This window comes from Gossypium hirsutum, chromosome A07 (genome assembly GCF_007990345.1).
Source record: "Gossypium hirsutum isolate 1008001.06 chromosome A07, Gossypium_hirsutum_v2.1, whole genome shotgun sequence".
In the NCBI taxonomy this organism is placed as follows: domain Eukaryota; kingdom Viridiplantae; phylum Streptophyta; class Magnoliopsida; order Malvales; family Malvaceae; genus Gossypium; species Gossypium hirsutum.
In genome coordinates, this window is record NC_053430.1 from 5,172,402 (window position 1) to 5,196,460 (window position 24,059).

Consider the following 24,059-nt stretch of genomic DNA (forward strand, 5'->3'; position numbering starts at 1 on the left):
ACTAACCTCAGGGGTTCGACCCAAAAATAAATCATCTAATGTTATATTTGCTCTTATGCCCTTGGGCTAATTACCAAAAAACGACCTCTCTTCTATCTAGAGTTAGTTCCAACTCTTAAGACATTGTAACTCCCTAATTTTGATTTCCTTACAAATTAGTCCATATCTCAAAATTTTAATTTCAATTCCCAACTAATTTAAAACTAATTACTAATTATTGCTCGCTAACTACGGATTATAAAATCGACCCGATACCGATTCCCATAAACCTCGGTTTAACTTCCCTAAATGTCTCCGATTCTAATTGTAGCAATTTTCGCATTTTTTGACACCGGAAAATTTTGGAGCGTTGCAGAAAACTGAAAAATTGAGTGAAAACTGACAGAAACCACTGAGTACCCAAGAACATGCGAAAAACCACTCCTTAGAACTCGCTTGTACCAAGACAAGACTTTTTACTCCTAACTTCCTCAGAGAAAATTAAAGAGATGTGGTTTTCCTTTTAAGGTCATGAATATGATAATGTTAGATTATGTAGGACAATGTGTTTGTACGATTGATTTGCTCAATTCAATACCTGGTGGTGAAGGAACATGCTAATGATGGATTTTATGAGCTGCAAAATCCCAGAGAATCGATTCAGGCGTAAGTGTTTGATGGTATCTTTCCTCTAGTCATACAGCCTATGTATTTTGCTATTTTTGTTTTCAGTTTTCCTCTGTATGCTAGTGCATCTTATTTCAAAGAGTTTGAGTTGCTAAAGCTGTTGTTGAGGAACTTGAGAAGGTAATATATGATGCATTCTTTTTCTACCATTGGTCCACATTCAGGCCATGCTTGGTACCAAATTTGTTAATCTTATGGTTAAGCTGCAAAGTAGGAAAGTAATTGCGAATTTTAACCATTTGTTTAACAAGTGAGATATGACTATGTTTCCATAAAGACCAACTCTGCAATGAGATTGTGTTACAGTTCAAAGACTTTGAGCCAGCCAGCGTGCACAAAGGAGAAGCTGAGGAAGTGGTATACGAGCAACGTATATGAGTGGAATTGATGCCTAATTAATTTATGACATCAAACTCAATCATAAATGGCTTAATACATGTCCAAAATTATAGGTTTAAAGTTTAACCAATTTCTAAGAGAGAGAAAAAAACTGAACAATGAAACCGTCATCAACCATTCTCGATGGCGGCTACTGCATCTTTCCACGGGCAATATTTAACTTTGATTAATAAATGAAACGTATTTATTAATAACTTTTTTTCCACAAATTAAAAAGTAGTGACTCCACATTAACATAGTTAGTGACACATCATCCAAATCCAAACTTTTACGTGTCACCTCACAAATTTAATAAAATACCATGACTCCAATTATCAGTTTTATCAATTTACTTCAAATTTAGAAATAGAGGAATCTAATTAACCGAATACCTTAGTAAAGGATTTCCATTGGAATGAAATCTTAGTTGATATTAAACCTTGGCTTCCATCCCTCTATCCCTCCCTTATAAATATAAAAAGAGAGAGAGAGAGAGAAAGAAACCTAATGGAGTTTCTAACTGCTTAGACTGGAGTTGAGTACTTGAGGTGATCAAACTTCAGAATATGACCAACATTTCAAGATATTGAACATAATTATTTCTCCAGCCATTCTTCACTTACAAAACATCAGTCCTTTAGATGGTATGGGTTTCAGAGGGCAGCTCAATCACCAATGCCTTTATATAATCCCTACGGGAAACATACATTTTTTATTAACAGAGTAAGTTCAATCTTCACAAGACTGAAAATTATTTCTAAACTAATATGCTAAAAATAGACAATGAAATTGTTCTTGTTCCTGTTCAATAGTGTGCTTGCCTTGCTGTGTATGCTCTCCTAAACCCATGGTAGCCACCACCATTACTATTGCCCTGCATGCACCACGAATATGAATGTTGATTACTCAAAGGAACAGTGCCAACTATGCAACATTTTTCGTTCTTTTAAAGAAAAATGCATCACTAACATGTTTCATAATTTTAAATAATTTAGAGAGAGTGTGTCAGAGAGAGTGACCTTGTTGAATATTGGCAATATCCCACATTAGGAAAAGATAGAAAGGGAGGGGGTTTGGTTTGTTATATATAGAACCCCTCCCCCTTTGGTTGTATCATCCCAAAATCTTCTCCTTTGTAATATTTCTAGAGGAAATATTAATTTGGTAGTGTCCGAGGACGTAAGCTAAATTGGCCGAACCTCGTTAAAACTCTGGTATTTTATTTCTTATTTGTTTGCTTTTATTTAATAGCTTTATGTTGGTTATATTTATTTAGTTATTATTGCTATAAATATCTAAGTGAGTTCTGTCTAGTTGTTGGGTTTTAAGCGGGACCATTGTGACCCCTCCAATTTAACTGGGAATTTTCTTAGTATAATTGTTGGCATAATAATTATCTAAATATTTCTGATAATATTGTTATTAATATTATCGTCGCTTCCGCAACAATTGGTATCCGAGCCAAGGTTTTGTAGTATGCTCTGTGTTTGCAGCTTAGTCTGATCTTACACATCAGAAACATTTCCTAAAGCTTGTGGGTATTCTGCATTTGGTGGCTATTAAGTAGAAGCTATGGCAAAAATGACAGAAGAAAAACCATCCATATCAACAACTTCCACTTCGTACATTTTGCCGAGGATTGGAACTGCAAATACGAGATTTGTAGTGGAAATTTTTGATGGAACAGGTCATTTTGGCATGTGGCAAAGTGAGCTTCTAGATGCCCTCTTTCAACAGGGTCTAGATATTGCCATTGAGGAAGAAAAACCAGAAGGGGTTGATGATAAAGAATGGAAGACCATCAACCGATTGGCATGTGGTACAATTCGATCATGTCTTTCCAGAGAGCAGAAGTATACATTCAGTAAAGAGACTTCTGCAAGTAAATTGTGGAAAGCATTGGAGGAGAAATTCTTGAAGAAGAACAGTCAAAATAAGTTGCATATGAAGAAAAGACTGTTTCGTTTCAATTATGTTCCTGGTACCACGATGAACGAGCACATTACCAATTTTAATCAGCTGGTGGCTGATTTGTTGAATTTGGATGTGACTTTTGAAGACGAAGACTTGGCGTTAATGTTGTTGGGATCGCTTCCTGAGGAGTTTGAGTACCTTGAAACTACTTTACTTCATGGAAAGTCGGAAGTAACTTTCAATGAAGTAACTGCTGCATTGTATAGCTATGAACTACGCCGAAAGGATAAGTTGAAAGGTTCAAGTGAAGCAGCAGTGGAAGCATTGGTAACAAGAGATCGTCAGAAAAGTCAGTCTAAGGGGAAGAGAAGAAAGTCCAAAGGTCGAGTTGTTGCCAAAGATGAATGTTCCTTTCGCAAAGAAAAAGGACATTGGAAGAAAGATTGTCCAAAATTGAAGAAAAAAGGGAAGACTCCGCAAGATGCAAATGTTGCAGAATGCAATAGTGAAGCAGAGTCAGACTTTTCTCTTAGTATGACATCTTCAACATTACATGCAGATGAGTGGATCATGGATTCTGGTTGTTCCTATCATATGTGTCCCATTTGGGAATGGTTCTTTGAATTTCAAAAACTAGATGAAGGGGTTGTTTACATGGGTAATGATAACACGTGTAAAATAGCCGGGATAGGTTCAATTAAACTGAGGAGTCATGATGGATCTACTAGAATTTTGCGGGATGTACGATATGTCCCAAAGTTGAAGAAGAATCTCATCTCTTTGGGGTCGTTAGAATCTAAAGGCCTAGTTGTGACAATACGAGATGGAGTTCTTAAAGCAACTTCAGGAGCATTGGTGATGTTGAAAGGCATAAGAAAGAACAATCTGTATTACTACCAAGGTAGTACAGTGGTCGGGACAACAGCAGCAGCAATTTCGAGTACCAAGAAGGACGCTGAGGCAACACAGCTGTGGCATATGCGTTTGGGCCATGCTGGTGAAAAATCCTTGCAAACTCTAGCCAAGCAAGGATTATTGAAAGGTACAAAGACTTGCAAACTTGAATTTTGCGAGCATTGTGTTCTGGGAAAACAACGAAGGGTGAAATTTGGCACTGGGATTCACAATACTAAAGGTATTCTGGATTATGTGCATTCTGATGTATGGGGACCGTCCAAGACTCCATCACTTGGAGGAAGACGTTATTTTGTCACCTTTATTGATGATTTTTCCAGACGAGTTTGGGTGTTTCCTATGAAGAACAAAGATGAGGTGTTTGAAGTTTTCCTTAAGTGGAAAACTAAAGTTGAAAATCAGACAGGAAGGAAGATTAAGGTTCTCCGATCAGACAACGGTGGAGAATATAAAAGCGATCCTTTCCTGAAGATATGCCAAGATTGTGGCATAGTAAGGCACTTCACCGTAGGTGGAACACCGCAACAGAATGGGGTGGCAGAGCGTATGAATCGAACGCTTGTGGAGAAAGTTCGATGTATGTTATCTAATGCTGGATTAGATAGAAAGTTTTGGGCTGAGGCTGTGATGTACGCTCAACATCTCATCAATCATTTGCCATCATCTGCTATAAATGGCAAGACTCCTTTGGAGAAATGGTATGGAAAACCTGCTACTGATTATGACACCTTGCGCATTTTTGGTTCTATTGCATATTATCATGTGAAAGAATCAAAGTTAGATCCAAGAGCAAAGAAGGCTCTATTCATGGGCTTCAATGCTGGTGTTAAGGGATATCGTTTGTGGTGTCTAGAGGCAAAGAAGACGATAATCAGTAGGGATGTTACCTTTCATGAATCTGCCATGTTGAATAAGGTAAATCCAGAAGGAGTGAGTAGTACTTCGCAGCAGGTGGAGTGTACTCCGCAGCAGGTGGAGTTTGAGCAGAGTGTGGTAATTCCAGCAGAAGGTACCACTAGTGATTCTTCATTGGCAGATGCAGAGTCAGATGAGGAAGAGGTTTCTACCCAAGAACCTCAACAGCAATCAGAGCCAATTGCAGTCAGAAGGCAGAGACGAGAAATTCAGAAACCAGCTCGTTTCACTGACATGGTAGCTTATGCACTTCCAGTTGTTGATAATATTCCATCCACTTACACCGAAGCCATTCAGAGTTTAGAGAATAATAGATGGTTAGGTGCAATGGAAGAGGAAATGCAATCTCTAGAGAAAAACAAGACGTGGAAGCTGGCACAACTACCAAAAGGGAAGAAGGCGATTGGTTGCAAATTTGAAGACACTATTGAAGTTAGTGTTATGAGAAGATGTTCGAAGATGTGGAATATCGCCAGACCTCATATCCAGCATAGCTCAAGTTGTTTGGAACATAAGGGCGTGAATAAGCTGATCCTACAGTGACACAATCAGTAACCACACAATGTTCACAATTAGCTACCAATCACAAGAATTTCAAAACCCCAACAATAGAAAAGTAACATATTCAGATATAGCAGTTTCAAATTCCATTAAGAACAGAGATAATTCAGTTACCACAAATATAGGTAAAAAAATGAACATAATTTATGACTATTATCAATTTTTTTATTCCCAAGAGAAAATAAAATTATGCCAGACCCAAAACAACTGAATCACTATTATTGTAGGGAATTACCAAAATTACTACCAGTTTTTCCCCTTAAAAAAAGGTGTTGAGCATCCTACCTAAGATCAATAGCAACAAATGGACGAGCCCAACTTCAATATAATACCATAGGAAACCCTGATACTTAACATATGTGGGATAACACCACTTAACACTACGCCTCATGAGTAGCTCACAAGTGCTACACATGAGAAACCTCACTAGGAGGTCAAGGAGTTAGGCACACACACCTGGGACCTGTGGGTTATGTGCCCGCCATACTTAACAAAATGAACTGAAAATTTCTGAAAAGCAAGTCCAACACATGAGGACATTTTCCACAAGAAGTTTGTAAGGTATAAAGCAGGAACTGGAAGGGGCATTCAAGTTGAAAACCCAATAACTAATGGGTTTTGCCTCCTTATATTTACATGCATGTATCACATATATAACCACATACATATAAATAAATCAGGCATTAAGACGGGCCATCAATTGTGTCTTTTTGTAAACAAAAGTAGAATTCCAATCATTTTCAGTAAAGTACATTAAACAAAAATATTGAGCGTACAGATATAAGAGGATTAAAAAGAGGATAGAAACTTCAAATGATAAAGATATCTAGATTGGTGATACTACCTGATCCATGAACAGGCCCTTGATTGTCCGGGCCACTATACTCGGCAATCCTGTGTACAAATTTATAAGCACGTGAAACAAAGAAATGAAGAATAAACTCCAAAATCAAATAAAGACGTGTAAGATGCACAACAATACCTTCTGGCTCCATCAAAACTTTGCTTTCTGAAAGAAGACTCAAGAAATCCTGCATGAGGTAGGGCATCATTCCCAATAGCAGGTTTGAAGTACTTAGCAGGAGGTTGTCTTTCATAGTGATCTAGCTTAAGATACCCTGCATAAGCTTGCCTTTGATGATGAAAAGCAGGTGCGATACATTCTGTGAGATATTGGTCATTGTGCTTCACAGGTTGTGCGAATCCGGCATGAGATTCCTAAATAGAACCAAATTAAGAGATCAAACAAATGTGACACCATGAGATAAATGTGTACAAATTAGCAACTTACCATATAAGAAGAAGGCCTTTTGGATCCAGAAATAGCACCATGAGCTGATCCTGGATACCCACTAGTGGATGGAGCATATGCCTCTTTAATTGGTATTCTATATGCAATAGAATCTGCACCCCTGCCATGTCCCTTCCGTACATAAGATCTGCTCTTTGAACCTCGAGAAGGACGAATATGTCGACCTTGTGAGGTACCTGTGAATTAAAAGCCATATAAAGCTTTTTAGCAAATTCTCCTCTAAGAGTCTCTGTATTTAGTAGCGCAAACAGCAAATACAGAACCTTCTCGTTTATTTGATGACCTCTTACTGTGCAGATGGTTCCTTTCTCTCTTTAATACAGAACCTTCTGGTTTGTTTGATGACCTCTTACTGTGCATATGGTTCCTTTCTCTCATTAATACAGAACCTTCTGGTTTGTTTGATGACCTCTTACTGTGCATATGGTTCCTTTCTCTCATTAATACAGAACCTTCTGGTTTGTTTGATGACCTCTTACTGTGCATAAGGTTCCTTTGTCTCTTTCTATTATTCCTCTTGAAATCAGTTTTCTTGGGCTTGGTAGATAGTCCATCTTCAGCGTCATGACTTTCAGGGGCAATGCCTTGTTGTTCATTTCTTTTACCTTCTATTGTATGCTTTGAATTCAAAGGATCCTGATTATTTTTATACACAGCTGCAGCTGGCTTCTCTTTGGTCCCCCAAATCTTTGACTTGTATATGACGGTTGCTGCTCTCACATCACTCTCTTTTTTAACGCCTTTAGACCTGGCATGGCCTTTCAACTTCAACCAATCACTGTTTCTATGCCTTTTACTAAATTTTAGTCCTAAACAAGAGCTTTTTTGCAGCCGCGTTTGAACAAGAGGCCTTGCAATATAAGCTTTAACCTGACACCAAAATTGACACTAAGAGATGCTAAGAAAGAAAGAAAACGGATGAGACATCCAATGAAATTACCTTGACGTTTCCTCCATATCGCAATTTATTCATCCCTTCCACACAAGCCACAGCACCTCCACGGGTAGTGAAAGAAATGAATCCAAAATCCTTGCCTTTATTGCTTAAATTCCTAGATATTTTGACCTTTTTAGTCTCAGCATATTGTTCACAGATCTCTTTAAGTTTGTGTACATCCCAAGACTTTGGTATCCCCTCAACATAAATAGTTTTCACCTACAGCAGGAGACTTCTATCATTTAGAAGAAAGTGTGATTCAGAAAGCTAAGACAGGATCTTCCACCCTTGTGATCAACTAATATTCTCCCTCATCCTCACAAAAATTTCTTACAGAAAGTAAATTATGAAAATCCCTAATAATTAACAATTTGAAATTTAATTTTAGAAGTTCAATAAATCTATATGATAACACGATCGCATTAGTTGTATATCAAGTGGTTCACAATCACCATTTCACCATATTGGTCCATAAAAGAGAAGTTAATTTGGTTTCTTAGAGAGAATATTAATCCCCCCCCCCACTCCTATTTCTCTTTTATCAGTCCATTGCAGTTGTTTTCTTTGAAGAGCTTCATGTTTTAATCAATGGCATCTTTCAAAAACCAAAAACCCAAAAAGTCACCTCTTTTAGCAGGTTTTCCTGCTTCTCTTGATAAATAAAATTTTAGCTTGTCCAAAAAATAAGAGAATCCAAGTATGCAACTACAAAAAGGAAAAACCCACAAACATAACAAGCTCTGAATGTTAAGTAAATGAGAGTATAACATCCATTGATTCCCAACCTGTAACCGAACTTTCTCTCTTGGATGCATTGGGGTGCGAGCAAAAGCAATTTTAGCACCTCTTGCATTGCCAAAAGCTGCATCTGGTTTCCTTAAACGGTGCAATGCAGCCTTTGCATCAGAGAAGGTATTGAATCTCAAGAAAGCAAAACCTTTAATCTTCCTATCATCCTTAGGATCATTGGGTACTTGTATCTCATCAATGTTTTCAATTCCATAGCCTTTCAACTTCCCAAGCACCTAAAATGAGACAAAAAGAAAAGAGAAAAAAAATAAGATCAAGAATTTAAGTTCATCACTTGCAGTATGAAATGAATTTTTGGCAGACACAAGATGTGGTTTGCATCTAATAAATGCATTACGTGATCCAAACAAATGCCTAGAAAAGAAAACAGAAAGTGAATACAGAATTCTTTTGCCTACATCCTCTTTGGTCCATGTTCTGCAAATACGTCCCAGATATAGAACATCACGGTCATGACTGATTGATAACTTAGCAAGCTTTCCTTTCACCTACATGTATAAGGGGGAAAAAGAATGTTAGTAAATATAGAAAGCTGATAGATTTTATAACATCAGACACAAATGAATGTCGTATTTAACCTCTATGCCATGCTTCAAGTCAGAAAGAACTTTCTTGGCTTGCTCAGTTGTGGCATATTGAATAAAAGCAAATCCTTTGCTTTTTTTTGTGGTTCGATGCCTCACAATCCTTGCACTTTGGACTTCCCCAAACTTTCCAAATATTTCAAACAAGTCTTTTTCAACTATCTCTTTATGCAGACCTCCAACATGTATTTCCAGTTGCTTTTCTTTCTTTTGCTTAGTTGGAGAGTCATGGTCAACTACCTGAGACCCTTCATTGACATCAGTAACTGCAATGTCTTCATTTTGTTCCCAGCCACCTCTGCTCTCCTCCTCTTTTTCCCTATCATTACCATCCTTGTTGTTGTAACCACCATTGGTTTGCCCATCTAATGTCATGACTGCAATTCTAGCAGAAGATGGTTCCTCTTCGAGTGATTTCTGTTCTGTACCAAGAAAAGCTCAACATGTGTTTGACATTAAAAATATGCAATGTCATTACCATTTTACAGGGGAAAGCAATTTAAGATAAAAACAACTTCCTTCTAGAGAAAAGGAAGGGGGAGAGGTGGGGGAGAACAGAGTCCACAGATCACAAATATACAGCATGCTAATGAGTGTGTATAGAAAAAGATTATTGGAGCAATTGTGAACTGGAAGCTTAGCAGGAACAGAACACTTCAGAAAGCCAAAATTTTGAACATCCTAAAATATCATAATAAACTAGGATCACAATCAGGGACATGCATGGATTGTCAAGGCATTAAAGACCACAAACAGTGAGTTGTGATAAAAGATTCATGTTCGTTCCAGTGATTTTGAAAAATTTCTCTAACTAATAACTTTAATGGGCATGAGAAAACATAAAGACAGCGGTGCACACTAGTTTTGGGTGACTATATGCAAACAATGCAAGAAAAAATTGAAAGAAAGGAAAAATTAAACAAATATAGTACCAAAAAGAATGAAAATATTAAGCTGATCTTTCCTCACTCGTGAACGTTCAAAAGACACATCCATAATAGAACAGCTTGATTTGAGCTTGTCAATTTCTACCAAAATAATTTCTTCCGTCACTTTGTAGCATGACTATTGTGTTCATATTCTGAACAGTAACAATAGCAGTCTTTCCATGGTACAATATCTACATATTTCATATGTATTTCAATTACTTATTGGCTTTAACGCCCCCTTTTCACCATTTTTTAGTCTCACTAATTTGCAGAACTTGCAATATAAACTGCAATTTGGAATTGAACTACGATTACTACTAAAACCTCATTCAATATTTTGTAATATATAAAAGAAGATATTTTTTTATATAAAAAAATCAATTAACAAAAACTTAATATGGGAACCAACAACCAAAAGGTCAGCTAAATAGCTAGAAACGAATTCAAATGAACACTTTTCAAGAAAAAAATTAATCAATTACCTGAATTTTCATGATCCTTGGCTTCCTCACCATTGACGATTCCACTCCCTGAATCCACGTCCATAACTTGGATGTTCGAAGTCAAATTCTGTCCCCTAACAGTCCCATCCTCAATGACCTCCTCAAATTTACTACACTCCACACTAACATCCAAATTATCCGATTTCTCGCTCTCACCCACACCATTTACTTCTGAACACAAGTCATTTTTACGAATACTTCCATCAGTAAAATTCGATTCAATTTGAACAACGTCACCGCTGTTCTGTTGAATTATTGAGTCCATCTCCATGACAGCAATTACCACATTCTCAACTTCCTCAAACTCCTCTTTAAAACAATCAATCTCTTGATTAACGTCCTTCTCACTCTGGATACCAGCCTCCTCGGCAGCTTCCACAGCATCCTTCGAAGCTCCCGGCTCATCGTCGACTCCCGCCGTGTCTTCCTCGTTGGATCGGGCGACTCGCCGTTTAGCTCTGCTCTTCTTCCGCCGCATGATTGACTAAATTTAGGAACTCTAAACCATGAATATACAATATTCTAACTGTAACTTACAAAATGGCAAAAAATAAAATACTCCTATAATAATATCAATTGCTTGGTCGAAATGCAGGAAAAAAAAAACACTCTTTCCACTGCCGGGCTTCGAACCCGGAAATTCAAAGAAGAATTTTAACCATTGTACTACAGTGGATTTGACACAACATTTCTGCATAATATTTTATATAAGCTAACTACAAATGCACACATATATGATTTAAAGGTAAAAAACCCTTTCTAGTCCTTCTCAATTTTGATATTGAGGAAATTGGTCTCTCTCAAAAAAATTCAAAGCAATTTAGTCCCTTTCAATTTCGAAAGTAAACAACTAAAGACAATTAATAGCAACATTAATGTTTTTCATCAATTTTACATAAATTTGACTGGTATAATAACAAACTTAGCTCCCATAATTTACACATTCAATCAATTTGGTCATGATTTAACAAATTTAGCCTACAATATTTTTCTAAATGTGTAAATGATGAGGCTAAATTTGTTGAATTTTAAGAATCAAGACCAAATTAACAAAATATGTAAATATCAAAGGCTAAAATTGTTATCATACCAATCAAAATTATGCACAATTGATGAAAGACATTAACCCCATGATTAATTGTTCTTAATTACTCACTTTCAAAATGATAGGGATTATATTGCTCAATTTTTTTAGAGGAGCTAATTTACTCAATTTGAAATTAAGAGGGACTAAAGAGATATTTTTACCTAATTTAAATTACATTTTGGTCACCCAACTTTAAAAAAAGTTTATTATTGCTAACATTGTCAAAAGTTAAAATATTGTCGCCAACGTTATCAATTTATTACATTTTGATCACTAAGTTGTTAACTGTCATTAACGGCATAATGACAAGCTAACATGGCACATTAACTGTCATTAAAAAAAACCAACTATGTTTTATATTGTGAACATTAGTATGAATATAAAAGTTAATTATATCATTGACAACAAAAGAGATCAAATGAAACTTAGAATTTGAAAAAAGCTTTCTTTGGATAGATGTGAGATTACTTTCAATGAAGTTAAAAATAACAGTGGTGGTGAGATTAGTTATTGTACTAATATAATTAAAATCAATAGTAATATATGTGTTTAGATTCAATTGCAACCATAAGATAGAATAAAAATTATCATTAAAGACATTAAATTAAAATATACATATATAATACATTATTAAAAATGATTAAAAAGCATTTTAATTTCATATTTATTAATTAATTTTATATTTATTTAAATTTGAAAAAGTTACAGAAAGTAAATTAACTTAATTTAAATAAATTAACTTATAAAAATTAATTTAAATTTGAAAAAGTTAATATTGTGCCACTCACAAACTAGATTATTATATTAAATATATTTTTTAGGTGATAATGTTGGGTAAAAATACTTGAACCAATGAAAAAAGTTGGTTTAATGGAACCAGGGGCGGCCAAATTCACGCCTTTTGATGGCGATGCCACGTTAAAATTCCAGGTTTACCCTCACATTTCAAATTTTAGTATGTCCCCGTTCACGTTCAAGTAAAACAATCTCTACCGTTACTTCCCTCTATCAACGGTCTGGATTCAATTCTCTACCTCGTTATATTTTCCCTCTATTCTGCTTTTAGCTTCAGTTGAGTTCACTGAGTCAGGGGAAGCATATTTTTTTTTTAAAAGAACCCAAACCATGGCTACGATCAAATGTGTCAAAGCCCGTCAGATCTTCGACAGTCGTGGAAACCCCACCGTTGAAGTAAGTTATTGATTTATTTTTGTTTTCTTATTGCTCCGTTTGGTTGAAGAGAAACCCAAAAACATAAATCCATTATGAGTTAGAGTGATGAATGGTGGTTGAATTGAATCATTAACAGGTTGATGTTTCTCTCTCTGATGGCATCGTCGCAAGAGCGGCTGTTCCTAGTGGTGCTTCCACTGGTAATTTTATTCTCTTATACTTCACTATTATTTGCTTTAGTTGCGCTGAATTTGTACGATGCAATGTATCTCACTGAACCTCACCTGATTTATTATGGAAGGTATATATGAAGCTCTGGAATTGAGGGATGGAGGATCTGACTATATTGGAAAGGGCGTGCTTAAGGTAACTTTTCTTTGTTGCGAGGATTTTAGATTTGAGTCAAAATTTGAACTATTCTTCGTTTCTAGGTATTCCATTCATAAGCTTTTGTTACCTTCATGAATGAAATGCCAATACCTGTTGTGTGTATATACGTATAAAATATTGATGAAGTTGAACTGTTTGTGATGTTTTCATCATCTTGATGATGTTCAGGCTGTGGAGAATGTTAATACAATTATTGGACCCGCTTTGGTTGGCAAGGTATTTTATGGGACTCTAAGTCATGATTTATATATTTCTTCTACGATCAAGATCATTGATGTGTACAACCTATATCTTATTAATCCTTATGTGCTGACAGGACCCAACAGAGCAGGCCAAAATTGATAATTTCATGGTACAACAGCTTGATGGAACAGTTAATGAATGGGGTTGGTGCAAACAAAAGGTACAGCTATATTCTTTTATCATTTTTTCTCTTCTGGTTATTTTTAATTGCTATTTTTTAATTTGGTAATGCACAATAATTTCAGCTTGGAGCAAATGCTATATTGGCTGTTTCACTTGCTGTCTGTAAAGCAGGAGCTATGTTGAAGAAGATTCCCCTTTATCAGGCATGTATCATGCTGTCATCTTGAGCTGTTTGATTTCTCTCCTAATCCAAGTTTTTCAAGTTGATTCACTGGTTCTGCATATTCTAACTTGCAGCACATTGCCAACCTTGCTGGAAATAAGACCTTGGTCTTGCCTGTACCTGCATTCAATGTTATCAATGGAGGTTCCCATGCAGGCAATAAACTAGCAATGCAGGTAAATTTACTAAAATTTTGTGAAGGATGATTTGATGCCCTTTCTATTTATTGCAGTCTTTGACCGTTTGGACTTGTTCAGGAATTCATGATTCTACCTGTTGGGGCATCTTCTTTCAAGGAAGCCATGAAGATGGGAGTAGAAGTATATCATCACCTGAAGGTAGATTTTCCTCTGGCTCCATTTTCTGCTTGTGTTTTCTACCCTTGTAGTTTGTCTTCACTTGGGTGCTTTTTTAGGCTGTTATAAAGAAGAAGTATGGACAAGATGCTACCAACGTCGGTGATGAAGGTGGCTTTGCTCCTAACATTCAGGTCTGTAAGTACATCTTTTAATTATGAACCAATTCAATGCTGGGGGTTTAGCATGAAGAGACTTTCACTTCTCTTAGAGATGAAGAAATGTTTCAAATGAAATGACTTACTACGCCTGAGCTCAGATTTTATTGAACAATAGATCTCAGGATACCAATCATTTGAAGAAGGAATTTAAACTGCATTCCATTGATGCTGTAATATGCAGGAAAATAAAGAGGGACTTGAGCTCTTGAAGACAGCTATATCAAAAGCAGGGTATACTGGAAAGGTTAGTTTCAGAAATAATTGGTATATTAACCTAAAATGGCATTGTTAATTCATTATCTACTGTGTTTTCGCTGAAAGCTTATCATAAAAACTGACTATTTTCTGTTGACAGGTTGTTATTGGAATGGATGTTGCTGCTTCAGAATTCTATGATAACAAGGATAAAACCTATGACTTGAATTTCAAGGAAGAGGTAAAATATGTCCATTTCATTTAAAATCTGCCTGTTTCTTGTAATCTTAATTTAAAGTTGAAATGGTTGCTTATCAAAGAAATGTTGCTGCAGACCAATGATGGATCGCAAAAAATTTCAGGAGACAGTTTGAAGAATGTTTACAAGTCATTCGTGACTGATTATCCAATTGTCTCCATTGAAGATCCATTTGATCAGGATGATTGGGAGCACTATGCAAAAATGACAAGTGAAATTGGTGAACAAGTGCAGATTGTTGGTGATGATCTCCTTGTCACAAATTCTAAGGTAAAATATTTAATTATGGGGATTAAAATATAGAGGTTGGCTTTATGGAGTTTCTGAGTGCTCTATGTTTTCTACTTGCTTCAGCGTGTGGAGAAAGCAATTAAGGAGAAGACCTGCAATGCTCTTTTATTGAAGGTAGCCTGACTATTTTGTCCCCTTGTTCCAGTAACCATGTGCATGATGTAGATTTAGTGGTGTTTTTGTTTGTAGCTATTGGCTCATTATTTGGATGAGTTCAATTTTTTGATGCTGTCAATGCTCTGTAATCGTCAGGTGAATCAAATTGGTTCTGTAACTGAAAGTATTGAAGCTGTAAAAATGTCTAAATCTGCCGGTTGGGGAGTCATGGCAAGCCACCGCAGGTATGACTTCCTCACATTGCAACACCCCACAATTTGTTTTTGCTATATTGATCTCTTCTGTTTGATCACTAAAATGTCATTTATTTTAAGGGAATATTGTTTGTATTTCCCAAATGGTTTGAGATCAATGAAGTGTTTGTTTCTAACGCAGTGGTGAAACCGAGGATACTTTCATAGCAGACCTTTCAGTTGGGTTGGCAACAGTAAGCATTATACTAATCATACTTTTACCTTTTTTTCATTTTTCACCAAAAAAGTCCATGTTCCATGCTTTTTTGTTTTTCCATTCTTGTGAGTTTTTGAGCTGCATTGTGCTATGCGCCTTGGCATAGGATCTAGTCACAAGTCTAGACGAGAAAGAATTCTTGCTTCGACCTATGGTTACTCAAAAAGGCAGATTCGTCCTTGACTGAACCCCCTCTCAAAATAACGTTTCTTTTGATAGAATAATTGCTTACCTCTTTATTTCATATTGGCAGCCTTTTATAGACTGTTAATAACAAATGAAAGAGTCCTAATTGACATAAAATAGAATTCCTAACTTAGAGTACTTAGAGTTTATGAAGGAAACAAAAACCTAATATAGTAAAACTAAAAGTCTTAGTAAAACCTGATATAATAAATAAATAAATAAAACAAAAAACTCCTATTGCAATTAAAGTGTCCATATCATTACTCCCCTTCTCGGAATTGAGCTTGTCCTCAAGCTCAAATTCAAAATAAACTTCAGAACTTATCCAAAATCATCTATCTCATCATCATCTTGCTTGCCTTCAAGATCTGGTACTTCTATCCAAAATAACCTTTTACATTTGTGTCCCATGGAATAAGACTCGTCACAATTATAACACAGCCCTTTAGCCCTTCTTTCTGCCATTTCTATCCATGTCAATCTCTTAATAAATGGTGCAGAAGAACCTATTTTGCCGTTGTTCCCTGTTGGTTCTATTGTTTGTCCCCCTCCCTTTGCAATGTTCTGAGTTGTTGGAATGATTGAATTGCTGTCAGTGTTTTGGGAAGTTGACCAGTTTAGATTGGTTTGAGATAACATCTTGGAAGAGAATTTTTGTTTACGTTCCAAAGCTCGAGCCATATTCATTGCAACTCCAAGGTTTCCCGGTTGTTGCATCTCAATATCAATTCTAAGTTCCTCTACCAATCCAGCAGTAAAAAGGTTTACTTGTTGTCGAGGTTTAAGATCAGTAGTCCTAGCAAGTAGTGATTGAAATTGGCGTTGATATTCTTCTACCGTCCCAGTTTGTCTCAAGTTTGCAAGTTCCCCCAAGGGGTTATTACTCATAGGTGGCCCAAACCTGATATGACAACACTCTCTGAAGCGTTCCCAATCCAGATTTGCCTCCTCTTTTTCGATTTGATCAAACCATTATTGTGCCTCTCCTAAAAGATGGAATGAAGCTAGGCTGACTTTGTCTTCTTTGTTGGTCCGTTGATTGCCAAAAAAATTTTCGCATTTTTTTAACCATCCTAAAGGATCTCCAACCCCAATTATAAGTGGGAAATTCCATCTTAGAGTATCGTGGCACCATGGCCCCACCGTGTTGTGAATCTGAATTTCTTTTCTTGCCTCCATTGCTGCCTTGTTCTTCATTATTTTTTTCTGAATCCCTTGTCTTTTGGACTGAAAGAGATAACATCGCCACCTACTCCTCTAATGCTTGTTGCCTTGTAGCCATTTGTTGCATGAATGCCTCCAGCTTGGCTGTCAAAGTTTTTTCGTCACCCATGACAGTTGGCTCCGATACCAAGTTGTTATGCGCCTTGGCGTAGGATCTAGTCACAGGTCTAGACGAGAAAGAATTCTTGCTTTGACCTATGGTTACTCAAAATGGCAGATTCGTCCTTGACTGAACCCCTCTCAAAATATCGTTTCTTTTGATAGAATAATTGCTTACCTTTTTATTTCATATTGGCAGCCTTTTATAGACTGTTAATAACAAATGAAAGAGTCCCAATTGACATAAAATAGAATTCCTAACTTAGAGTTTATGAAAGGAAACAAAAACCTAATACAGTAAAACTAAAACTCTTAGTAAAACCTGATATAATAAATAAATAAATAAAACTAAAAACTCCTATTGCAATTAAAGTGTCCATATCACATTGTTTTTGCAATAACAGGGCCAAATCAAGACCGGCGCACCGTGCAGATCAGAACGTCTTGCCAAGTACAACCAGGTAAAGGATTACTCATATAAACTATTATTGCTGTTAGGTTGTAGTTGGGTAGGCACATTCAGACACTCCATTTTGTGTTTCTAGTCTAGGAATCAAATACAGAGTCTGTAATTGCACTAACATGTTTGTGATATGAACTGCAATTATTGCAGCTTCTGAGGATTGAAGAAGAGCTTGGAGCTGCTGCAGTTTACGCAGGAGCAAAGATCAGAGCACCAGTAGAACCATATTGATGGTTTCTTTCTTATGTTGCAATCGGCTTTTCATTGTCTTTTGCTCTTTGCCTTAAAACTAGTAAAGCACAAAGTGAATGATTTTGCAATGTTTTACTTTGCCCCAGTTTTTAGGTAAAGACTTGTAAGTTTCATTCTGATGCTTTGACGTTTCTCATCTCTATTTCCATCTGATGAATTGGGGTTCAAAATGTCATTTTCATCCTGATCCTCAATTAATTTTTTTTAAAAAAATGTTCCTGACAAATTTTTTTTTGGTAAACTACACCATAGGTCACCCAACTATAGATTTGTTTCTTTTTTTATCCCTTAATTATGATTTTTTTAAATTGATTAGATAACTAATCGAGATTGGTTTTCCACCTACTAGGTCTTCTATAATCATACCATTGAACTAGGACTTAGTTGTGGAGCTGTTGATATGGCCTTCCACCTACTAGGTCTTCTAAAGCTTATCCTCATTTATATATTTCCAATCATGTCTGTCTTCAAGCACAACTTCAAATGCAACAAACTTATTTTGGACAACAGTCTAAGGATATTGATTCTCACCCTTTTCAATGCAAGTTGCAGTCTTCAACCCATCTTGAACATGACGATCGTTATTGTTTAAAAAAAGGATAATCATATGTATTTTTATTGAAAAATGAAAAATATATATTTTCAATTTTTAAAATTTTTAATTTTTAAGAACCAAGACTAAATTGATAGATAATATAAAATTGAGAGCTAAATTTGTTATTATGCTAATAAGAATGACCAAAATATTAACTTTCGAAAATGTTAATGACTAAAATAGAAATTTTTATATCTAAGTGACCAAAACAGAAACACGTTAATAATTGGTGACTCTTTTTAAAGTTTACCCTTATTTTTTTTAAAGATGCCAATTTGAGATATAAAATGTATTTATGCCAATTTTTCTTATTTTAGTCTCTAAATTTTTTGTTCCACATTAATTTTGAAATTTTACAATTTTTTCTAATTTTAGTTCGTGTGATGATTTGATACTTTCATATTATATCACTACATCGTCTAAAAAATATCGTATCACAAGAGCCAAAATTAAGAAAACTTACAAAATTCCAAGATTAACATGGACGAAAAAAAAGTTAAAGAACCAAATTTAAAAGATTCATAAAATTGAAGGACTAAATGTTATATTATCCCTTACTAAAAGAAAAGAAGGGTCAATATTTGTCCTCTATACCGCTTCATGGCAGTCACACTTTACGAAATAAAACTCTATGTAGGAGCGTTGGATACAAAGTGAGGAAATAATCAAACGGTGGGAAACAAATAAACGGGATTTGAAATTCAAATTGTCTTGGTTCCTAATCTATCATTAAAAACAAATCCATAATCACCGCTCTTCAACGGACACCTATTTTTGTTCTTTTTTCTGGAAATCTAAAATTCAAACCTAACCTGGAAAGCTTCGTCTCAATCTCTTTTCCTTAAGGTTCGTTTCTACTTCTTTCTTCTTATTCAGTTTCTTGTTATATTTGGCTGACGAGAAAATTTTTGGAATAAATCTCGACTTTTTTTTTTTGTGTGTGTGTGAAATTTTTGGAATAAATCTTGACTTCTGTTGTTGAGAGATTCATTAATATTTACCTAAAATTCAAATTTGATCTGCAAGAACTTTCTATTTTAAATTTAATTTAGTAAAAAACTGATAGAAATTCAGAGTCCTATAACTTATGAATTTAGAGCATGAGTGTATGACACTATGACTTAGTCTAGTAAACATGAAAAGATAAGTGTTGATTTTCATGTCCCAGTCCAAGCTTAAAGTTTCAGGTTATTTACTTAGTGACTGCTCTGCAACTTGTTTTTCCTGCTTCTCAATCTTCCAGCTAAAGTTGATCCTGCTATCTCTAACAATTTTATAAATCTTTTTGTTTCTGAAGGTATTGTTTTGGCAGGAATTGTTCAACATGTCTACTACGCCAAGTGATCCACTTCTTCAAGTGGAAACAACGTGCGGAACCCTTTTATATGAACTTGAGGTATTGTTGAACTTTGTTCACAATGGATACCTTTTATATATTTTTTTTCTTGGATGCCTTTGTATGCACATGTTTTTATTTTAAAAGCTTGAACATAATCTAATAATATATACGCTTTCATGATTCCTTGAATAAATTAGATAATCTGGGATGAAGTTGGGGAGACAGATACTGATAGGGATGAAATGCTGCTTGAGCTTGAACGAGAATGCCTCGAAGTATACAGAAGAAAGGTAGATCAAGCAAATCGGTGTAGAGCTCAGCGAAGACAGACAAATGCTGATTCTGAAGCCGAACTTGCTGCCATCTGTTCAGCAATGGGGGAGAGGCCAGTGCATATTAGGCAGGTAAGAAATGAAAGATGAGAACTTTCCCATTACAATAAACTTTTTACTTATCTTCTGGTTCAAATTTTTTTCAGTCAGATCAAAATGCTGGAAGCTTGAAGGAGGAGCTCAGCAAAATTCTTCCACAATTGGAAGAAATGAAGAAACGGAAAATAGAAAGAAGAAATCAATTTGTACAAGTTTTACAACAGATACAAATTATAACAAATGAGATTTATGGATCAGCCAAATTAGTTTCTTCCAAAGCAGTTGTGGATGAAAGTGACTTGTCCTTAAGGAAGCTTGAAGAATTGCACAGACAGCTCAATGAACTTGAGAAAGAGAAGGTCATCAACCTTCTATTTTTCAATTCTTTATTGATTCTACCGCATTAGAACAAATGCAATATCCTTTCCTTACTGACTGATCTCTTTCTTGTGCAGAATGACCGTTTAAAGCAGGTTGAGGACCACCTTACCATGTTGAACTCACTCTGCTTGGTGATGGGCATGGATTTCAAGCTCACAGTTGCTGAGGTCCATCCTAGTTTAGGTGACTCTGAAGGATTTTGGAGTATTAGCAATAACACAATTGAGCAGCTGGCTACTTTGATTAAAAAGTTACAGGAAGTTAAGATACAGAGGATGCAAAGGGTAAAATTGTTAATTTCTGCACTTCGTAAGCTTCAAAATCTCTCTTCCCCACAATCACTTTTCTCTGACCATAATATGATTCTTTGACCCACGGCAGCTACAAGATCTTGGTACTACCATGTTGAAATTATGGAAACTGATGGATACACCTATTGAGGAGCAACAGATGTTTCAGAATGTTACCTGTAATATAGCTGCTTCAGAACATGAAATTGCAGAACCCACCACTCTCTCTGTGGATTTCATCAAATATGTTAGTGATGCATGTTTCAACGCCAGTTTACTGATTTTCTCTTGGTTTAAAGTATCTAAAGGTAGTAAGTGCAGGTTGAGGCAGAAGTTTCTAGGTTGGAAGAGTTAAAGTCTAGCAAAATGAAAGAGCTTGTCCTGAATAAGAGATTAGAGCTGGAGGAGATATGTAGGAAGACGCACTTGGTCCCAGATTCACAAAGTGCAGTAGAAGATGCCATTGAAGCTATTGAGTCTGGTAACTGCTGATGCTATGTTATATTATTGTCAGCATAGTATCAGTTTAATCTCACTTCCCCTCCCCATCCTACCGAATATCACTCTTTCTTTTTATATCCAGGGGCTGTTGGTGCTGCTACCATACTAGAACAGATTGAACTTCAAATTGCTAAGGTCAAAGAGGAAGCTTTTAGCAGGCGAGAAATACTTGAAAGGGTGGAGAAATGGTTGATGGCTTGTGACGAGGAGTGCTGGCTCGAGGAATATAACAGGGTGGGTGTTTTTGTCATCTGTTGGAGTATAGGCTTTGTTACTTGTAGTGTAATTTCCTTGCTTAATTGTCTGTTATTCAACAGGATGAAAACCGATATAATGCTGGGAAAGGTGCTCATCTTACACTGAAGCGTGCTGAGAAAGCTCGTTCATTGGTTAATAAACTTCCAGGTAAAGAATACATTCTAGATAAAAGGTTGAGAATGTCAACTTCACATTATGAAGCTTGGAGTTCCTCTCTATCAGTTTCTTTTTTCTACCTGTTTTGAGTAATCAGCTAAAACAGTGTTGAAGTTGTTTATCATATTAACCCAGGAATGGTGGAGGCATTGGCTTCAAAGACATTGGCATGGGAAAAGGAAACAGAGGTTGAATTTTTGTATGATGGTGTGAGTACTCTAATAACGTAGGACTTGAACCTTTACGACAAGAGGAGAGAAAGTTGCTTATGCTTTTGGTATCTAACTGACACTTCTACACTGTGCAGATTCGTCTGCTATCTATGCTTGAAGAGTATACTATTTTACGACAAGAGAAAGAGCAGGAACGGCGTAGGTTGCGGGTATGATAGTATGCTTATTTCCCAATTGCAGTGCATGCGTTAATACTGTTTTACCAAGTTATGGCCAAAGGCTTTATGCAGATTATGAACGTTTTCCTTGGTGAAACTTAGCTAATAGTCAGGCATGATTCTTTTTGTGCTCCAGGACCAAAAGAAACTCCAGGGACAGCTAATGGCAGAACAAGAGGCACTGTATGGGTCAAAACCAAGCCCATCAAAGCCCCTGAGTGTCAAAAAGGGTCCTAGGCATTCAACTGGAGGTGCAAGCAGTAGAAGAGTCTCCTTGGGAGGAGCAATGCTGCCTACTCATAAACCTGATTCCCTTCACTCTGAAAAGGCTACTCCCCAAACACTTCATAAGAGGACTGAGAGAATGTTTCAAAATGACCATTTGAATCACCGCCATGACGATGCCATTCCAGCTTTCTCAGCTAGTAAGTTCTCTTTGTCTCTGCTTGTTACAACAAAGAAATATATCTCAATTCTCAACCGCTTTCTAGCGTAATTAGCAATTGAAATCGGTTTCAGCAAAGCTATCTTGGATATTATTAAATGGGAATCAATTTGAAATTTGTTTGTTCATCCCTTGGTGCCATGAACACATGCCTAGGCAGCCAAAAGTTGCTACAATAAGTTTGTTTATCTCCCTGAAACATTCACCGTTTTGCAGTTAGGAGAGGCCTAGACATTGCTGACATTCCTGTAAGAAAGCACTCGTTCAATGTGGTAAATGCTAATGAACTAGAATCACCATTGGTTCGTAAGCCGTTCTCGCCTATCTCATCCATGGTATCTTCAAAAGCCAATATAACAAACACATTAGAAGATGATGGTGAAACTTTACAGAAAATGCAACCGGTTAATTTTCCATACACTACTCCCTCGAAGACAACGCTTTTGGTTGACGAAGAGAACAGAACACCAAAGGCAATGTGTATAGCAGCCATGACTCCAGCATCCACGGTGTCAATTCCGATGCAGACAGCCATGACTCCTGCTCCATTAATAATACCGTTCGGTAAGCCAGTCCAAGAAATTTCTGAAGAGATAGAGCAATCGTTTGAGGAAAGAAGGCTTGCTTTTGTGCTTGCCGAAACACTACAAGTAACAACATCACTGGTACAAGTATGATGTTTAAGAAAAAAACTTGGTTGAATTGAAACTGAATGAGATTGATTTTATTCTTTTATATATGTGTATTGTGTTTCTTCTCCGGTTTGTAAGGGGAAAAAGTCAAGTATAAATTGGCTGTTGATATGCTATGTATGTTCGTCTCATTTGTACCTTTCACATTTTACTGAATTTTGTTGTTATTTTTATTTTATTTTATCTTTTAGTTGAGGACGAGGTTGTCCAGGTCACTTGTCACTGCAATGACTACGTGACCTTATGTTATTATTAATCTCTCCAACAAAAAAAATAAAATAAAATAAAATCTCTCCAAATGGAAGAATATTCAAAATATGTGAGATTACTCCGTAATAGTACTAAGAAGGTTTTTGTATTAGAAGTTAGATTACATTTAGTTTAGATTACATTTTGTCTCATTTACTTAAAATATAGGCAAATTAATCCTTATACACGATAAATTAAAGAGCAAATTGATTGTTTTGTTAAAAATTTTGTTCATTTTACTATTAAAAGCTAATCCATGTATGATAGTATGAGACACATGTGACATGTTATGTGTAATTATTTTATTATTTTTTTAGTCACGTTAGTTTTTAACAGTAAAAATATATAAAATTTTTAATAGGTCACTTTTTTATTTAACGATGACTAATTTCCTCATTTTTTGAATAAAAGAAGTAAAATACAACTTGACTCCTAATATAAGAGTCTTCATGTACTTTTACCAATATTTTTCTAAATTTTTATAAGGTTAGCTCATTTTCTTATTTTAAGTTTTTAAAAAATTATTTAAGAGTTTATATTTTTTTAATTTCTATTTTAATGTTTTTCAGGTTTTTTTTTTAGTTATTGAAATATTCTTTGGGCAAAAGCAAAGGTGGGGAAGTTGTAAGTTTATTTTCTGATTTGAAAATTTTAATTTAGAGTAATTACAGCTCG

General features: G+C 35.8%; 3 protein-coding genes across 9 annotated transcripts; 2 read left to right on the top strand and 1 right to left on the bottom strand.

Annotated features, from left to right (window-relative positions):
- Positions 1-1,611: 1,611 nt before the first annotated feature.
- On the bottom strand, positions 1,612-11,098 carry LOC107933146 (polyadenylate-binding protein, cytoplasmic and nuclear). Of its 4 annotated transcripts, XM_041117299.1 has the most exons (13): positions 10,404-11,096; positions 8,987-9,414; positions 8,807-8,896; positions 8,384-8,623; positions 7,602-7,817; positions 7,134-7,531; positions 6,925-7,070; positions 6,641-6,837; positions 6,332-6,567; positions 6,194-6,243; positions 5,267-5,322; positions 1,866-1,918; positions 1,612-1,736 (listed from the first exon to the last, which is right to left on the bottom strand). In XM_041117299.1, exons 1-13 carry the CDS (start codon positions 10,900-10,902, stop codon positions 1,682-1,684), a joined length of 2,664 nt encoding a protein of 887 aa, XP_040973233.1. In that variant the 5' UTR covers positions 10,903-11,096; the 3' UTR covers positions 1,612-1,681. The 4 variants fall into 4 exon arrangements, with proteins under 4 accessions (XP_040973233.1, XP_040973232.1, XP_040973235.1 ...); XM_041117298.1 differs by having other exon boundaries at positions 6,925-7,531; positions 10,404-11,098; XM_041117301.1 differs by lacking the exon at positions 5,267-5,322 and having other exon boundaries at positions 6,925-7,531; positions 10,404-11,098.
- Positions 11,099-12,495: 1,397 nt separating this feature from the next.
- LOC107933168 (enolase) lies at positions 12,496-17,897 on the top strand. The gene is made up of 17 exons (XM_016865335.2): positions 12,496-12,702; positions 12,821-12,884; positions 12,986-13,050; positions 13,243-13,290; positions 13,391-13,477; positions 13,563-13,643; positions 13,738-13,839; positions 13,921-14,001; positions 14,079-14,153; positions 14,362-14,424; positions 14,536-14,616; positions 14,710-14,904; positions 14,989-15,039; positions 15,178-15,266; positions 15,418-15,469; positions 17,406-17,462; positions 17,615-17,897. The coding sequence occupies exons 1-17, from the start codon at positions 12,637-12,639 to the stop codon at positions 17,693-17,695; spliced, it is 1,338 nt and encodes a 445-aa protein (XP_016720824.1). The 5' UTR covers positions 12,496-12,636; the 3' UTR covers positions 17,696-17,897.
- A 1,085-nt stretch (positions 17,898-18,982) lies between these two features.
- Positions 18,983-23,330, top strand: LOC107933167 (65-kDa microtubule-associated protein 3). Of its 4 annotated transcripts, XM_041117303.1 has the most exons (14): positions 18,983-19,157; positions 19,609-19,707; positions 19,848-20,054; positions 20,129-20,380; positions 20,477-20,686; positions 20,784-20,939; positions 21,014-21,173; positions 21,276-21,427; positions 21,511-21,598; positions 21,743-21,816; positions 21,915-21,989; positions 22,135-22,423; positions 22,660-22,745; positions 22,836-23,330. In XM_041117303.1, exons 2-14 carry the CDS (start codon positions 19,636-19,638, stop codon positions 23,118-23,120), a joined length of 2,106 nt encoding a protein of 701 aa, XP_040973237.1. In that variant the 5' UTR covers positions 18,983-19,157; positions 19,609-19,635; the 3' UTR covers positions 23,121-23,330. The 4 variants fall into 4 exon arrangements, with proteins under 4 accessions (XP_040973237.1, XP_016720821.1, XP_016720822.1 ...); XM_016865332.2 differs by having other exon boundaries at positions 18,989-19,157; positions 22,660-23,330; XM_016865333.2 differs by having other exon boundaries at positions 18,989-19,157; positions 19,624-19,707; positions 22,660-23,330.
- Positions 23,331-24,059: the final 729 nt, after the last annotated feature.

Coding starts and splice junctions, on each gene's coding strand:
- LOC107933146 (XM_041117298.1), bottom strand. CDS start 10,902: ATGCGGCGGAAGAAGAGCAGAGCTAAACGGCGAGTCGCCCGATCCAAC. Junction 9,415..10,403: donor CAAGGATCATGAAAATTCAG/GTAATTGATTAA, acceptor TTCTTGGTACAG/AACAGAAATCACTCGAAGAG. Junction 6,838..6,924: donor GTCATCAAATAAACGAGAAG/GTTCTGTATTTG, acceptor TTTAATTCACAG/GTACCTCACAAGGTCGACAT.
- LOC107933168 (XM_016865335.2), top strand. CDS start 12,637: ATGGCTACGATCAAATGTGTCAAAGCCCGTCAGATCTTCGACAGTCGT. Junction 13,051..13,242: donor TTGGAAAGGGCGTGCTTAAG/GTAACTTTTCTT, acceptor GATGATGTTCAG/GCTGTGGAGAATGTTAATAC. Junction 14,425..14,535: donor AAGCAGGGTATACTGGAAAG/GTTAGTTTCAGA, acceptor TTCTGTTGACAG/GTTGTTATTGGAATGGATGT.
- LOC107933167 (XM_016865332.2), top strand. CDS start 19,636: ATGTCTACTACGCCAAGTGATCCACTTCTTCAAGTGGAAACAACGTGC. Junction 19,708..19,847: donor CCCTTTTATATGAACTTGAG/GTATTGTTGAAC, acceptor TGAATAAATTAG/ATAATCTGGGATGAAGTTGG. Junction 20,055..20,128: donor GGCCAGTGCATATTAGGCAG/GTAAGAAATGAA, acceptor AATTTTTTTCAG/TCAGATCAAAATGCTGGAAG.